The sequence below is a fragment of the Cupressus sempervirens genome, chromosome 2, assembly GCF_028749045.1.
Source record: "Cupressus sempervirens isolate cs-2001-9-10 chromosome 2, ASM2874904v1, whole genome shotgun sequence".
Classification (NCBI taxonomy): Eukaryota; Viridiplantae; Streptophyta; class Pinopsida; order Cupressales; family Cupressaceae; genus Cupressus; species Cupressus sempervirens.
Window position 1 is genome coordinate 269,319,234 of NC_143119.1, and position 18,892 is coordinate 269,338,125.

At 35.3% G+C, this 18,892-nt stretch overlaps 1 protein-coding gene across 5 annotated transcripts in view; it reads left to right on the forward strand.

Moving 5' to 3' along the window:
- The window catches only part of LOC149572092 (DEAD-box ATP-dependent RNA helicase 17-like), a 152,827-nt gene that overhangs the window by 36,967 nt on the left and 96,968 nt on the right, over positions 1-18,892 (forward strand). For all 5 annotated transcript variants that reach the window (XM_089813394.1, XM_089813395.1, XM_089813398.1 and 2 more), the window contains one exon: positions 8,487-8,630. In XM_089813394.1, coding sequence (XP_089669520.1) covers positions 8,487-8,630 — 144 coding nt within the window. The remainder of the gene's footprint in view (positions 1-8,486; positions 8,631-18,892) is intronic.

Here is an 18,892-nt window from a genome sequence, read left to right on the forward strand (position 1 = left end):
ATTATATTCATTGTGGTTTTCCACTTCCTGTTTTTTCTACAAAAAAATTATGTTCTTGTGCAGTGCATGTTGTGTACTTGCTCTTTGCTTTTGCACTTATATTTCAATGGTTTAGATATTAGTAGATACTGATTTAATTACTTCTGATCCACCCCCCTTCTCATCATTTGGTGTATTCAACAACCACCCTAAATGTCAAGCACGCCTTCCCTCAAAGCTCATTCTTAGATTCTAGTAACTTGCTTGGCTTAGGAGGTAGTGCCCTAGGTTGTGAAACATCCTTGCAAAAAGGTGTAACATGCAGATCCATATAGCAATAATTAAGAAATTAAATACATAAACAAGGAACTGTAAAACAACCATTTAATCATTGCATTTCTAACATTTGAATAACAAAAATACAATTTTTAAAAAAAACTTAGAATTAAATTAATCTTTTTTACTACAAGAAGAACGGAAATGAAGTACAGAAAGAAGTACAACAATAAATTTAACTACGATACATGAAATTAAATAAATATAACTGAACTACAAGATAGGCTTAAGGAATCTTACTGCATTCAAGTAATTGAGTTTCTGTCTTGTCTGTGCTTTGCTCCATGCATCTTGGGAGGGAAAACATGCTCCATGCATCTTGGCAGGGAAAACATCACCAGTGCATGTTTACTACCCATCTGTGGATCTGGTGCATGGTCCCACATAATAAGTTGGTCATACACTGTAGCTTCTCTACCTATTATGATCTCTGACTAGATTATCTATCTGAAACTCTTTGGGTTGGCTATCACTATGTGCATTGTGTTCCTTGGCCAAAGTTTTTCTCAGTGCAAGCATATTAATTGTACAGTTCAGTTCAACACTTCATCAGGTTGATTTTACGGCTCGTGGTTCAATAGGAATAATTCTTATTCTCTTAAGGTTGATCCCTAGATGTATTATCCATAGGGTATCCTTTCTCCGCTTTCACAAAATTGGTAAAATTGGAGCTACAAGCTCTCATTTGTTTCTTCCTTGCCGATATAGCAAATTGGATTCCACCTCAATCATATGGTCAATTCAAGCATTTCAGGGTTAAATAAGGAATACTCTGTTTAAAAATCCATGCTTGGTGACAATTTAGTACTCAATTAATTCTGTGAGAACAACATGAATAACATAGCTTACTAGAGTATGTACCTAGAGAACTGTTTGTCCCCAAGAGTGGTAAAATCTCTTCTTATCTGGGTGTAGGATTTTAAAAGCTAGCTTACAGTCATAAAAGTGCTGCTAATGATATGTTCCTCCTTCCTAAGGATGAAAGAGACCCATTATAATAATATCAACTCAAGACTAAGTTCAAAATAGATTTTGGTACAGAACCTTGTCTCCCAAGTAAGAATTCTACTGCTCAAACATTTCCTATGAGCTGAAGTTGGTTACTAAAATCAATATTTTAGGTGCTGGCAACAATAGTATAATTCCCCATTTCATATGTTAGATTGTATAGACCATTAATATTTTAATGCTGGTAGAATGTATAACCCTCACAGAGACATTTAAAGATTTAGCAGCTCATTAAACATTTCTATTTGCTGGTAACACTATCACATTCTTAGACAATACTATCACCTAAGATCCCCAACAGTTCAATGAATATATCCAACTGCTAGAAAAGTAACCAAATGACCATTAATGTTTTAATGCTGGTAAAATGTATAACTCTCACAGAGACATTTTAAGGTTTAGCAGCTCATTAAACATTTCTGTTTGCTGATAAAACTATTACATACTCAAACAATATGACAGCGTTAATGCTGTTATAAAACAACATTAGTGCTGTATTTGTCAGAATTAATATCCTATCACCCGTTAAAGTTCAGATTTAAACCAGGTTGGTAAGATGGAAAGAGTGCAAACAGCTTAGGTTAGCAGAGACTAACACTAGCTCTTACTTCAGTCTCTTCTGTTTTTTTTCGTTTCCAGATCTGAATAATATGCCTAAATATATGAAACATGAGCAGCAGAGGTTCTACTTTGAACTTTCTTTTGATTGCAAAGAAACCCTTAATAAATTAGTAAACTTTATCTGAAAGTTTTACACCATTGACACTAGCTATGATTTATCTAATTTACTTCCAGCATTTTTCTTTTTGTGAAACCTGTCTTAATTTTGAAATGAAACTGGCATAGGTATGTAGCCAAGAAGAGAGTATGATTCTATAATTCTTCTCTATTTGGTGGCTGCCCTTCTACAGATTTGAAGATAAATTTCTTGGTATCTAGTCAATATAAACAGCAACTAATAGAACTGAAAAAATTCCTTTATTTCAAGAGAAAGCCAATCTATTTTTTAACTAATTTGAATGTATTCTCTAAATAGAAACATAAGATAAGATAAATTTATTAATATCCAACAAGAGTCAACAAAGAGGGTCTAAGGGAAATTTTCCAAAAGCGGTCGCTGCAGCTTGCTCTGATGTTCTTTTTCTCTATATGGGTGGGAGTTCTTCCCTTCTTCTGTGAATGCCCAGATGTTTGTTTACAAAGAGCAAAAGCTTTTTGTGTCTTCTGATTTTCCTAGGTTGTCCTTATTAAAATTTCATTTCATTTGCTTCCAATTTCCATTTCATTTCAGCCAAGATCTAAAAATGCCAAATACATGCCCAGCAATTTCGACGTGAATGAGATAGAGAGGGAACGACAAATGATATCCCAAAATGAATATGGAAAAGCCCTTTTAAAAAAAAAAGTCATGTGATATTTCTTTGTACTCACATTATTTTTATTTTCTTAAAGCCCATGTAACTTTTCCATTCAATCAATATTATTTACTTGCCAAAAGCATAGTTACCAGTTCGAGTTCGATTCAAAATACGGGTTTGAAGAACCAGTTTGCTGATATGGCAAAATTTTGGAAAGGGTTTTGGGTTATATATATATATATGAAGCCTAGAAGCATAGAGTATCATGGAATCATATGATTTAATAATTTAAACAACAAAAACACCATAGGCATAAACTGTAAACTTGTAGGTTGTAATCATAGCATCCTAAATCAAAATCATAGCATCATATATTTCACCTATTTGCACACCACAAATGATGTTAGAAGCCAAAATAATCAATTTACATTCACTTTTTACGGCTACGGAACTCAAAAAAATCAAATATGTTTTAAAAAACACTTAAAAGCCGCACATCGTAGGAAATTTGCCCGGGTTCAATGCAAATTCGAATTGGGCCCATCAAATTTGCCTAGGTTCGAATTTCATGATTGTGGGTTCGAACCACTCCCAACCAAATGTAACCCTAAATGAATTTTGGTCGAATTAGACCAATTGGACCAGAACCGTGAACTGGTTCGAACCCAAATGTGGTTATGAGGGCAAACCAGCAAACCCAGGTAACTAAGACCAAAAGCATGGCTTGTGTTTTTTCTAATTAGGTAGATGAAACATCTTTTAATTTCACCTCCCTTATAGGGGTTGTAAGTTTGAGACAAATTTAATTAGAAGAATTAAAGTGAAATAAACTATTAAGGAAGGTTTCATAATTAATTAATAAATTTAATGTTAAATTATAACTTATAATTTCATATGTTAAATTAAAAAACATAGTTATTAAATGGGTTAAATATTTAAATATGAATACAAGAGGAAGCATATTCTTGATTATAAATTAATTAAAAAATATATAATATTTTATATATAGCAAATAAATAATATTTTATAAATAGCTTTACTCTAATATATTAATAATAATTATATGTCTGATATATAAAACTGTCTCATCTTTTGATGACACCCACAATTATACATATATGTATAATTATGTGTATATATAAATATTACGTATATTACCCAATAGTTATATAAACTTATATAACTATGCTAATAATTTCAAATGAGATTTGATAAAGCACATTTAAATAATGAAAAAAAGGATGAGGTTTATTCAATGAGAAGAGTGCTAGGGTGACAATCGTCGATTCCTAGGTACAAGGTCCTATTGACAAAGTCTAAGGTTGAGCAGAAATTGACGAAATCCTCCAAGGTTGCCTCCTATACCCTAGTTAAGGTCAATCACCAACCTAGTATGTAAAACTTACCACTCAAAGTTCAACTGGCTTGGTGTTCATGATCATGTTTACATCCACTCTTGGTGATGTTTTCCCTACTTTTTCGGAGGACAAATATTTCCCTTGCCCACTTGAACAAGAAATGTAGTCAATCTATTATTATTAAAATGATTACATTGCATAAATGATAATCAACAATTTCAAATAACTTTACAATATCTACTCAATACACATTTTGAATCACCGTTCCACGAAACAGAAACACATCAACATACCCATATTCGAAACCATTGTTTCATTCAAGGAAGTACATACCATCTAGGGTATAAAATCAATTAGCCACTGTTTTGTTAAAGCACACACTTAACATCTAGGACATCAGATATCTAAAGCCACTGTTTCATGAAAGTCTAAGGTTGAGCAGTAATTGATGAAATCCTCCAAGGTTGCCTCCTATACCCCAGATAAGGTAAATGACTAACCCTAGTATGTAAAACTTACCACTCAAAGTTCAACTGGCTTGTTCATGATCATGTTTACATCCACTCTTGGTGATTTTTTTGCTACTTTCTTGGAGGATGAATCTTTCATTCACCTACTTGAACAAGAAATGTAGTTAGTCTATTATTATCAAAATGATTACATTGCATAAATGATAATCAACAATTTCAAATAACTTTACAATATCTACTCAATACACATTCTGAATCACTGTTCCACAAAACATAAACACAATAACATACGCATATTCAAAACCATTGTTTCTATCAAGCAAGTACATACTGTCTAGGGCATTAAATCAATGAGCTCTTGTTTTTCAAAGCATACACTTAACATATAGGACATCAGATAGTTAAAGCCACAGTTTCATGAAAAAAAGTTTAAACTTCTAGGACATCAAATTTTATAAAACAACAATTTCATTCAAACAAGCATGTAAAATCTAGGACATCTATTTCCCAAAACCATTGTTATAAGAAAACCATAAAGTATTGTGTAGGGAATTAGAAATCAGGAGGGGTGTGACAAAAGGTCTCCTCTGCTGTCCTTATGGTGCATTCTTGGAATAGGACTTGTTCTTGGTTGTGGTATCCTCGAGACTCGAGGACCTTCAAATAGCATTTTACATAGAAGTAGGTTCAAAAGCTCCAACTATGCCTCGAAGTGACTCCGACTCTCCAATAAACAAGAACATAAGTCTACTCTTTGCAATATTAGGCACCATGACCAAAACTTGCTGAAATTTTACTATGTAATACTCCAGTGAACCATGTCATCTCAAAAGTGAAATCTATCTATCAGCCTTTGTGTGAAATCAGCATATGTTACTACTCTACGTTGTCCTTGTGTGAGTTTGATTAACCTATGATGCCACCAGTTGTGCTATACCATCCAAGCGGAAAATAGAAAATTTGATAGCTTCATCTATTGTGATAAGTCTGAGTGAAAGCAATGTGTATAGTTTTTGGACCCAAGCTTGTGCAGTGACATTTCCTAGCCATAAAAATTTGGGAGAGTCAACTTTCTCACTCTTGTTGTAGATCTTTCTTAAATTGCTGTACAAGTTCTCTCTCTCTCTCTCTCTCTCTCTCTCTCTCTCTCTCTCTTTCTCTCTCTCTCTTTCTCTCTCTCTCGCGATCCACTTCTAGCATTATAAAATTGTATGAATGGAATTTGATACTAATAATTTTCTGTTGAATTTTATTTCTTCCTCTTCTCATGACAACTTCACTCTAGGTAAATATGAGGGTTGTGTGAATCAATGAACCTTACATTATGATTTTCAGACCCATTCTGATTTGAATTCTACTCCATTGTTGTGTGTAGATCTCTGATAAAATTGATGGAATTATTTGTATTTTGCAACATTTGACAGGTATTCATGTTGTTTGCTCTTGTTGTTTCACCATTCTTTTTGCATTTGGGCTATTCTGCTGTATTTGCACGAAGACTTACCATTTCTCCTCCCAATGTAAAATCTTTTTATCTTTGTCTTCACTTCCATACCCTAATTGCTTTGACTCCGCTTCGAGTTTCTTTTTCCCTCTATCCAAAGCTTGCTTCCGCTTTGGTAAACTGTATACACAATCTATATAACAGATAGGCCCGTCAGCCTTCTTTTATACCACTGTACTTAACTTTAAGTTTGTTCCTTAATTATGATGCAAAATACATATGTATAAACTTGAATTTTCTTCATAAGAAAGTTGAAGAGATCATTCAGTAGATTAAACAGAAGACAATCACATAAAACTCTGATTCAACAGCAGGGTTTGGAAATTGCAGTAAGAATAACAATCTTTTTATTTGCTTTTCTTTCTTTTGGGTTCGATGTGTAGCAATTTTTCAGCGTCAATGTTTCGGATCACACTACATGATCCTAGGATGCAGCAGAGGAAAGGAAGAGAAGACAAATCTTCTCTTCCTTTGCTCTCTTGCATCCTGATGATGGATCATGTAGTGTGATCTGAAACGTTGATGTTAAAAAGTTGCTACACAATTGAACCCAGAAGAAAGAAAAACAAATAAAGAGATTTTAGAAATCTGATAGTGTTTTAATATCTTTATTACTATAACCAAATTTGATATTACAATGATCTGGTTTGTGAAACTTCCAACAATTGATATAGCAGTTTAAATCTGTCACAATGACGTGCATTAGGGTTTGCCTCTTACATTTTTGTGAACTCTAGCCACTACCTGGGTGTTAAGAAATCTGAGTTTTGATTTGCTACCTTGTAGGTTGGATATGGTCGCAGATATTTCATCTCTAGGATCTGTGTCAAAAACACTCCACTGAATGAGAAACGATGCGAGCCTGGCAACCAGCCACACGTGTTATTAGACTCAGATCTGGCATGACCTGGTACTTGGCAATCCATGGAAATTCACATGGAGGCCTGGTTGAAGCTTATACCACCTACAGTTGTCATCAAAGTGTCCTCCATGCATTGCAACTTTCTATTGATTTTTATTTGCTGAACCCTAGGCTAGACTGATAGGGGCAAGCAATTCATAGGTATTTGTTTTTGCTGTTTTTGCCTGAATCCTTGCTATGTTTTCTTGGAACCTTCCTCAAAGTGGATTCTGGAAGTATCCGGGTGCATTTGTTTAATGTCCTCTGATAATACAATAGCTCTTAATCTAAATGACTCCCCTCAAGGTCTAGATACTGAGATTTCTGCTAACTAATTGATCTGTTGCCTGCCTGGATTTGAATGATCAGATTTAGGAAATTGTAGAGAAAGTGGTGCTGAAGGAAGACAGGTTAGTATTTTCTTTCCAAGATGAACACAACAGCAGAGTTTTCATCTTGAGTTGATTATCGGAGTTTCTCACAAGCAAAGGAATTTTTCAGAAACATCAGATGAGATAATCAGCGCACAAAAGCCCAATCAATACAAGCTTCAAAATTAAGAGCTAGGCCTCCAAGGTCAACTCTTCAAGAATAAAATAGAACTTGGGTTCGAATTATTAAATTTTAATTAATTTTTTAAATATTTGTATTTATAATAATAGATTTATAAATAACAGGGTTTTTTCGTTGAAAACCTCAATTTATGGAGCTGATGTTGGCCACAAGGGAAGGGGGACATGACAGTGAGCAATGTGACAGATCTCTCTTCAAATTTCAGGGTGTTGTTGGGCATATGAGTAATGAACTGTGAAAGAAACCACTATACTGGGTAAATGGGATGATCTATTAACTTTGTGTCAGATGGTGAGTTATTAATTTCCCTAGTAATGCCATAACATAATCGCTCATTTTTAATAGTATTATCCTAGAAAACAGATTCCTCTAGTTAAGGTTTTGTATAAAGTAGGACTAGTTATCCAGTGCTGTTTTTGGCACAACATTGGTTACATATTAGTTATTTAATATAGATGAGCCTTGATTTAGTATCACATATATTTTAATCTTTGACATATTTTATGATATATAAGAGTATTTGAGCCAACCATCTGGAATGATTTTTTCATGTTGAAGTCATTTTTTCAATTGACCAGGTCACAAAAATCACGAAAACACAATCCAGTCTGTTTCTGGTTTTAGTTATTTTTTATTATGTGATTGAAGTGCATGATAAGCACTGTAGGTGCTAAAATAAGACATAAATTCATTGGACAACAGCTTAATTGTTTAGAAGGGATTCACATGTTCATTTCTGCAATCGAATATTATTTTTGATATATTTTCCATGGCTAAACTGTAGTTTTAAAAAACACTTAAGTTGTTAGTGTCCTTTCTTGGGACACGAACATGTAGGATTTTCCATATGTTCACCTTGTCATTTTAGAGACATTTCCAAAGGTTGTCTTGGACTAGGTTTTTGAGGAATTTAATAGAGGGTAAAATCTAATGTTTATCAACATTTTGGTTAAATTATTGTGTTGATTTTATGCTAGAAACTGATCTATCTAGTTGTAGCGTTGGTGCTTGTGCCAACGCATGAATTGTGTGATCAGGTATACAAAGTATTGGAGATATTGTTGCACCGTTTCCATTGGATTGTTCCAGGGCGTGTTAGTGGTGGTGGTAACAAGAAAAAGGAGAAAGCAAAGTTCCGTAATGGTAAGTTAACAATGCTTTATTATATTTCTCATGTATTCCATATTATTCTCAAGCCCTTCAAACAGGAAAACCATTTGGGAGTTCATACATTTACTGGAACTAGAGAATGTCTCTGCTCAAATTTTAACACTATAGCTTGACTTCATATGAAGTCAAGAAAATTACAAATTGTAATATCGGGGTTCTATAAAAAAAGACCATGGGTCAGCAACAAACCAAGATCATTTAAAACATAAATACCTTTATAAACTGGTAAACACTAAATAAATGTCTACTATTTTCCTTTTCGTCGTGTGATTTCAGATTCATATGGTTTATATGCTACCTTTTAAAATAATACCTTTTTTATATTTCATTTCTGTCCATTCCTTTTCTTCCTCCATGCCTGCTAAGGAATACAAAGACATTAGATATGATTAATTAACTGCTGAAGGACTCTTTTGCATGTATATCCTTTTCCTTCTAATTTAATTTGTAGGCAATCCAAAATGGTGATAATCTCGCTAAAGCTTGTTTGGGTGTAATGTCCTTATTTTTAAGAGATCAACAATAGCAATTCAGATCTAAATTTTTGATTAAAAAATAGTTATGCCATGCAATGAAAAATCCAAGCTAGCGAACTAGTCTTGTAGGAAAATATGCAACCATTGAGTGAACTCTTTGTAAACATTATTGTATTCAGTTTCTGACTTGGAACAACATGTAACAGGTCTGAAAATCAGATTTATAACAGAAAACTTGACTAAGGCTTTACACATCAAACTTCTATACCCAAATCACTAAACTATGGCAAAACAGTGGTACTCGATCTACTCAAAACTTCTCCAACTGAAATAACTTGTTCATCAAATGAAAATAATAATGCGTATATTAGAATATTATAATGCTTCTTTAATGATCATCTTAGTTAGTCTTTAGTTTATTAGGTAGTTTCTATTTCCATCTTTAGTTCATGATTGTTTCTTTTAGAAATATCGTGTTCGCAAATCTATATAAGGAGCTTTCATCTCCTTTTGTTTGATACAACTACAACAACATTGATTTACCATAACATGGTATCAAAGCACGTTGATGCGATTTCATAAAATTTGACAAGTTTTTAAAGAAAAATTGAGCCTCTTTTGATCTGGATTTTTTTCCAGAAATTTGTTTTACAAATTTGTGAAATAAAAAGTGTAAGAGGTATCTTAAGAAATTTGTGGCTTGTCTTTGAAGCTTTTTGTTGAAAATTGTGAACCTGGTCAAGGGTTTTGATTGCACAGTTTCTTGGTTTTGGTTAAAGTCTCTTATTTTTGAAGGTTGCAGGTGAGTTGTATGTTGCTTGCATGTACATGCATGAGCTGCTTGATGAAATATTGTCATTGATGTCAAAGTCAAGGCACGATCAGAGTTGCATATACATATTATTAATATAATATTTACTTCATTGTCAATATACATATTATGAACTTCAGTGTTAAAGAAAAACTAAAAATCTAAGACTACATATTTATATGTTGAAGAAAAGACAAATCCTGGAAATCAATGAAACATCATTTCCTAGGGAAGCAATATTTGGAGGTACCAAGTTGGTTGCATAAGTTGGCCAAACTACATAAATCTGTGGAAATCTATATTGAGCAGCAACACAATATATCAAAAGGAGCAATACATGTGGCAATTAAGAAATGATAATGATGTAAGTCATTTAGAACAGAGGAATTATATTTGTTGCATCCAATAAAGATTCCAAGCACATTGATAGAGTCAGACAAAATGAAAGAAACTGTCAGCGATTAAAGACGGCAACATAAAATAATATTAGCAAAAAGACAACCCTGATCCATGATATGAATTCCGTCAAATAAAAGATGAAACTTAATTAAGGAGGTGAACAAAGAAATGCAGTAGCGATAATGTTATCATTCACTATATGTCACGAGACAGCTGCCCTATTTGCAGTTTGCAAGATATTACTCAGACAACGGCATAGAATGATTGATTCCAGCCTTCATAGCATGGAAGAAGAAGAATATTGTATAAAAGAAAGGAACACAGCAATATTGGGAAAGGTCAGTGACAAACATCAAAGTTATTGATTGTGGCATTGTTGAATTGAAAAGTCAAACATAGTATTGATAAAATTCATTGTAATAATCAAACGCTATTCATTGGTGGCAGCAACACAATGAAGCAGTTAAAAGGGTTTTTTAAAGTTAATAAAATAAAGTCGAGAAGTAATAAAGGGGGAATAAGACAAGCATTGTTACGTCCCAATTTTTGACTCAATTTTAAATGTTCCTTTATAGCCGTTGAGGCCGTTGAGTGATTGGTTAAATTAGTTATTCGTTATGGTTTCATATGAAAATGAAGTGTTGATTATTTGTTATGATTTCATGTGAAAATGGAATATTGGAATCGTTATGACGATATATGAATTGGAAATGGATGGTTAATATGATCATATGCTATGATAATTTCGACTTCGTAAGATGATGAGCAATATGTTGTTACCATGATAATTTTTCATTGGAGGAATGTGGCGAAGGGGGGGAAACATTGCCAAGGAAGGAATTGGGCACAGGGGCACCACCAATCATTGGGCAAATAGGTATGAGTCCTAAACCACCATGGCTAAGGGTAAATGACTAGGCAAGCAAGACTATACTTTGGAAAACCATGAGCTAACATGGTCAATATGTGTATATCATTAAAACAATAAAAGAAAAACATGAAGTATTAATCAAACTAAGAACAAAATTGTTACCTTTATAATTTGGGATATTTTCAGATCCTTCTATTGTGTAAAGCATGTCTTAATATAACGACACCATGATACCTATATACTTATACATGTACATACATATATATGTATATGTGCGTAAATCAATTAAGATGTATATGCCTACTTAAATTGAACACATACATAAAATACATATATTTAGGATTTACACATGTATATGTGTATGTGTACATACACACATGAGTATAGGTAGGTACGATGATGTCCTTGTATTAATTTTTTTTTAAGAGGGTGAAATTATTATTATTTTTTTTCAACCTTGACTATGGACTTAATATTATTTCACAAGCGGCCATATTTCTTCATTCAACTCGTGTGTCTTCGGTGGGCATTTTTAAATTTTTAATATTGCCACATGTGCTGATGGCTCTTTGTTTTTGAACTCACATTTGCCACCTTTTCTTCCTTCTTGATTGTAACCAAGCATGCACAAGAGAAGCACGCTTTATATCTGTGAAGGCTCTTATTTAATTCATACACACTCCATAACAGAGAGACACCACAGTCACCATTGTTCTGATTTTACATTATCATTTTGGATTTTCATATTACCGCACAGTACATATAAGTTTCTACTTCTCTTGATGTAGTGTGATCTAAACCTTGTTAGTAAATAATTATTTCTCTCAGTTGCATGTTTATCTCAATTTCAACACTATACTTATGCAATCACATTCCTGTTCATATGAAATGGTAGTTAAGATTTTGTTATCCATTTTCGGACTTGAATTGAAAATTGTAAACCATGATTTTGAGATTTCTTTGACCTTGAAGTGGCTGGGGTGCCTATATGTGGCTAGTTTTGTGATGTAAATTGATGTTCACTTCTAATGATGATTAATTAGTGAGAAGGCCATACCTCACATTTTATGCTCCTCTATGGAGTAGGCACAGTTGCATAGATGAAACCATTAGTGCTTATTTATGATAAAATGTAACTTTTGTTCGACTTAAAATTTTCTTTGAAACATTGTGGTGACCAGATGGACATGAGAGCCTAAGTGACATGAATGGGAAAAGTGGATTTCCTAATCCTTATGGGTGATTGGCGAGCATGTGTAGGTGATCTACCTACTCGGCGATAAACCTATGTTAGATGGCACATGATTAACTTGTAGACACTTTCTAACCAGAATTTTGATTTAATTTGAAATAGAGATCCAACTAGTGCAAGCTTTTACAGGGGTATCTTCCATATGCCTTTGAGATAAGAGACAACACTCTCATGAATAGATTAGAAACAATTATAAAGCATCCTGAATCCTTTATGGTAATGCTAGCTATAAGCCTTGACTGGACAAATTGTATATGGCAGTGATTATACAATGTTTGGCAGCCACCCTAGGAATTCATCAAGGATGACCAACAAGGTCAAGATGAAGGGTGTGGACTGATAATCAAGAAAAACAATGGGTTATCCCTACACATAAAAATAAATAAGTCAGCATGTAATAAACAAGATGTGAGTATAAGTAGCTCATGATAGTCCAATGTATAGATCTTGTTTGTCAAGTCGTGCGGTGGGTTGACACTTTAATACTAGGATGCTCAATGGCAAGAAAGGGTGTCCCATCCCTAATCCCGGGTAAGGAAGGTTTGTCTTGGTAGAGATTGTGTGGAGATACTTAAGGGTCCGTGATTGGGAGGTTAAGCCCTTGTCAATACTTTTTCTCTCCACTAGATACCAAGACATGCACAAAACAGAGATGATTTGCATTCAATCATCTTCTATTAACGGGTATTTTAATTTTCTGAATTTGCAATTTAAGTCGAAGATATGTTAAGATGATTAATATTGTTAAATCAGTTATTTTCCTTTGAATTGTTTAGGATTCAGTTATTCTATTATAGCCGTTTATTCTCTTTCATCTGAATATGAATAGTAGCTGTTGTAACTGCCTTCTCAGGCTCACGAATATGAAAAGTAACTTCATTCAATGATATGATAGTCGTTATTTAAGGCTGGGAAAATGGGTTGTTTCAATCATATAGTTAATAATATGATTCATATTTAAAATATATGAATTCGTGATTAAACGTGCAATTTATTCATAAGTGTAATTTTAATAAAATATGACTTCTCATTTGAAAAGTCATATCCTCCAAATAAAGTAAACATAAATAAGCAAAGAAAATGTATTATTTAAAACATGAGGAAGCATGAAGTGAAAAAAGAATGCATAAAAGAGGATCTGAAAAATAAGAAGAATAAGAGGGCGAGTTCTCGATGTGAAGAAGTCAGCAGCATAGAAAGTGAGAATAAAAGGAGAGTAATTGAAGAAAAATGAATAAGTAATGAGAAGTTAGAAATAAGAGAAGTAAAAAGAGGGGCAAAAAGAATATATATAATCAGATAGAAAATCTGATTTATATATAAGTGTATATGAGTATGTGGCGTGGATAGAAATAATAAATACATACCTTTGTTTAACATTGATTTCAAAGGAGAAGAGTGTATATATATTTATACAAATATAAGAAGAGAAAAAGTGTGCAATTGAAGGATCCATCATTGGTTGAGTAAGCAACAAAGATAGTGGTGGAAAATCAAATCTATGTGCAGTAGGTTGGTGCTCACAAAGGCAAGTAATGGGAGTTGGGGCTTCTAATAGGTCATTACATGTGCAGTGTGGGAGATGGAGCTTCCAGTGAGTCGGTGCTTATAAACATAGGGGTTGGAGTCTACAAATCTCTGTAAACGAACAAGTTTATATAAAACAATTATCTTGCTGTAGTTTTCTCTCGCATTGAGTTTTCGTGTAAACATTGTGCTATTGATTTCATGTGCATAATTGTTTCATTAATAGTTTTAGGTTGGAAAAGTTGTTAGTATACTGATTCATCCCCTGGCCCTAGTATAATCGCGTGCTCTTCAATTGGTATTAGAGTGGATTCCTTCTATAAAGCCTATCTGCTTGAAGGTAGATCTAAACAACACAAATGGCCGAACATTTTCAAAACAAGACAAACTTTTGATGGGACGAATTATGCATTTGGAGTATAAAGATGAAAGATTACTTAAATGCTATTGCGTTTGATGTTTCACAATCAATGTTGGATGGTTATACACCACCATCAACACCACTAATAGACACAGCCGGAAAGACGAGAAGTAAAATAATGCCAAAGAAAAACATGCCATTTTATTCAATCTTGCCAAATCAGAGTTCAAAAAATCTATGGATTGTAAATCTGCTAAGGAGATGATGGGTACACAACCCAAGCACAGAATGGACACAACAGAAAAGGGAAATTATATTAACTGAGAAAATAAGCTAGTACAAATAGTACAGAGAAAATAAACTTCAAAACATGCCCTAAGGGCTTACAATAGCATAAATTTGGAGATAATTTCTCCTTTCAGTACCTCCTCTCAAACTCCACTCCGAACTGCCTTTTACAATGCCAGGAATCTCCTTAAATAGACCCCAGAGGGTTAAGGACTAGGAATACATTCTAGAAAGTGCTAGTAGGCATCCACTGACCAAATAGAAGGCTCCAGAAGCTGCGTTAGAAGTCGGCACAAATCTAGAAGAATCCAGAAACGGTAACCGAACTTCCGGGAGGCATAACTTTTGAACCGTAGCTCCGATTGACGAACCGTTTACATTTTTGGAAAGCTCTCGAAGCGCTCTATAGCCATATGGGCAGCTTCGCTTGTCCCCCATTTTTCGGCCCTTTTCGAGGTCATTTAATGCCCCTAACCTGACTTTGAAGCATTCTTAGGAGGTCTCCAAAGCTCGAAAAATTGCAATAACTTTCAAACCGTGGGGCCTTTTGACTTGATTCTTTTTCTGGAATGCTCTAAATCACAATTACATTCATCTGGCCAATTTACACCTTCTAGTTTACCAAAATGATGGCCCAATTACATACTCCTATTTTTTTAGGATTTACTAGCACACTGATAGTGGAACTATGAGAGTTGGAACCTTTATTTGACCCAAATGGGTATCCAAAAATGAAAACACATGAAACAAAATCTAAGTCTAAGTACATTTTTTTTTTGGGTGACACAGGATTGCCCTTATACCTCTAGATGCTCCTGCATCAGACACCCAGGGTAGATTGAAAAGTGACCCTGTCACTTTATGAATGGTAGAGGAAATCCCAAATGGAAAACCTCAGCTGCTGAAATCCAAGTTGAGTCCTCGATCGGTCGTCCTTTCCATTTGACCAAATACTCTTCATGCTGCCTGTTTCTGGTACTCCTACCCACACGATGATCTAGAATGTCTTCTATCTCCTCCTTCTTAGAAGCAGGAATCGGACATGGCTCTAACACCAGCTCCTCATCTGCACCATCATCATGATATTCTGTTAAGTCTGCAATGTTGAAAATGAGAGAAATGTGAATACCATTTGGCAGCTCCACCTCATATGCATTTCCTGAGTCATGTTTCTTCAGAATCTTGCAGGGGCCAAATTTCTTCATTTTCAGCTTGTTGTAAGTACCGGCTGGAAATCTTTCTTTTCGTAAGTGCACCATGACTAGATCCCCTACTTGGAATTCCTTATGTCTTCTCCTTTGATCAGACCTAGCTTTATACTCTTGATTCATCTTGGTAATGTGTGCTTGAACCTCCTCATGTAGACGCTTGATATGTTCAGCAAATTCTTCCGCTTCAGCACTTGTCCTCTCCCCTTGCTCTATCTTCCTTAATTTTGGTGCAGTCCTTGGGCTATTCCCATATACAATTTGGAATGGTGATTTTCCAGTACTCCTATTTATAGAGTTATTGTAAGCAAACTCTGCTTGTTGTAAAATCAAATCCCATCCCTTGGGCTTATCCCCAACTAAACATCTCAGCAAATTGCCCAGACTTCTATTTACCACTTTTGTTTGGCCATCAGTTTGTGGGTGATGCGTGGAACTGAATTTCAAGTCTGTTCTCAACTTTTTTCACAATGTCCTCCAGAAATACCGCACAAATTTAGTATCTCTGTCAGAAACTATACTCCTTGGAAGACCATGTAGTCTTACCACCTCTTTGAAAAACAAGTTTGCAATATGGACAGCATCATGAGTTTTGTGGCATGGAATGAAATGTGCCATTTTGGAGAACCTATCAACCACCACGAATACTGAGTCATTACCCCTTTGTGTCCTTGGCAATCCAAGAACAAAATCCATACTTATGTCCTCCCATGGCCTTGATGGAACAGGCAATGGCTGATATAGGCCAGTATTGTGACTAAATCCTTTGGCAACTTGACAAACCTGACAACTCTGTACAAACTTCTTCACATCCTGTGAAATTTGAGGCCAAAAATAATGTTCTCTAAGAATGGCAATGGTCTTATCTCGACCAAAATGTCCTGCCATCCCTCCGCTGTGTTTCTCCTTAATCAAATTTTCCCTCATGGAACTCCTTGGAATGCACAATTGACTACCCTTGAACAACATGCCATCCTGAATCAAATAGTCTAACCACTTGGTTCTATCTACAACAACAGGTTCTTTACAAGCTTTCCATGCTTCAACAAAATCAGGACCCTCAGGGTACAAATTCTTGAGTTCATCAAACCCAACTACTTCAACCTGCATTACTTCTTGGCTTATTACAACCCCAATAGCGCTGCCACTGGCATCATAATCCACCTGGAAAACCTTTCTAAAATCTGGAAGTGCCAACACAGGTTGTTCTGTTACCTTCTTCTTCAGCAAGTCAAAACTTCTTGCAGCTGCTGCAGTCCATTTGAACTCTTTTCTATCCCCTCTTATTGTGTCAGTTAGGGGTGCACATATGCTACTGAAATTCTTAATAAACTTCCTGTAAAAACTAACCAAACCATGAAATGATCTTAACTCAATAGCAGACCTTGGAGTAGGCCATTCCAAGATGGCTTTTATCTTCTCTGGATCCATTTTGAGACCTTCAGGTGATATAACAAACCCCAAGTAGACTAACTCCCTTTTTGCAAAGATACACTTCTTCAGATTAATTAACAGTTTCTCTTCCCTTAGCCTTTCAAGGACACTACGAATATGCAATAAATGTTCTTCCAAAGTCTTGCTGAAAATTAAAATATCATCCAAATAAACAATAACAAATTTTCCTAAGAACTTCTTAAGTACCTCATTCATGAGCCGCATGAAGGTGCTTGGGGCGTTCGTCAATCCAAAGGGCATGACTAACCTCTCATAAAGACCCTCCTTGGTCTTGAAGGCTGTTTTCCACTCATCTCCTTCTCGAATCCGTATCTGGTGATAACCACTCTTCAGATCTATCTTTGTGAAGTACTGAGCTCCACTCAAGCAGTCCATAAGATCATCCATCCTTGGCAAAGGAAACCGATACTTGATGGTTATCCTATTTATAGCTCGAGAATCTGTACACATCCTCCACTCTCCATCCTTCTTTGGTGCGAGTACTGCAGGTACTGCACATGGACTTAGGCTCTCCCGAATCAAGCCCTTCCTCAACAGCTCCTGAACTTGTTTGTTTAGCTCCTCTGTTTCAGTAGGAGTCATCCTGTGAGCAGCCTTGTTAGGCAAACTAGCTCCTGGAATCAGATCTATCTGATGACTGATTTGCCTTACTGGTGGCAATCCTTCTGGAACATTATCAGAGATAATATCTCCAAACTCCCCTAGTAAATCTGAAACTTCAAGTGGTATTTCACTACTACCTTCTTTATCTTTCCTAGGAATCAAAGCATAGGACATACGCTGATGTTTTATGCCATCTAAAAACTTCCTTCCATCAACAAGACAAATCCTAGCACTGCTACATACCTTTTCACCTTCCTTTTTCATGGGCTTCAATTTGTGGTGAACTCCATCCTTTGTCAGAGAGTATGTGTTTGCATGTCCATCATATACTGCATGTCTATCAAACTGCCATGGTCTACCCAACAATAGATGGCAAACATCCATCAGAATAACATCACAGAGAACTTCATCATGGTAACTCCCAATTTTGAATTTTACTAAACATTGTTCACTTACCAGGACCTTATGATCATCTTTTACCCAAGCAATCCGATAGGGCTGGGGATGTCTCTCCCTCTTGAGCTTCAGCTTAGAGACCATCTCTTCTGATACCAAGTTATCAGTGCTACCACCATCAATGATCACGTCACAACATTTATCCTCACACTTGCATCTGGTACGGAACAAACTCCTCCGTTGTCCTGGTTCAATCTCACCACTTAGTAGGACTCTTTCATTTACCAAGGTCTCTCCTCTTTCTGCATCCTCTGAATATGATGATTGTGCATCCTCATCCACATGAGCAACCCTAGCTTGACCCTCAGCCCTCCTATCTGTCCTTCCTTGTCGTTGAGGGCATTCAAAGGTACGATGACCTTCTTCATTACAATGGAAACAGGTACCATGGAAGCCTCCTCTTCCTTGTCCATGTCCTCTGCCTCTTCCTCGCTGATTCCCAAAGTCTTGATCACGGGAGCGGTTGAAACCCTCATTCCTCTGGTTCCTACTAGTACCCTCATCTTCATTTTTCTTTTGGGTTTCATT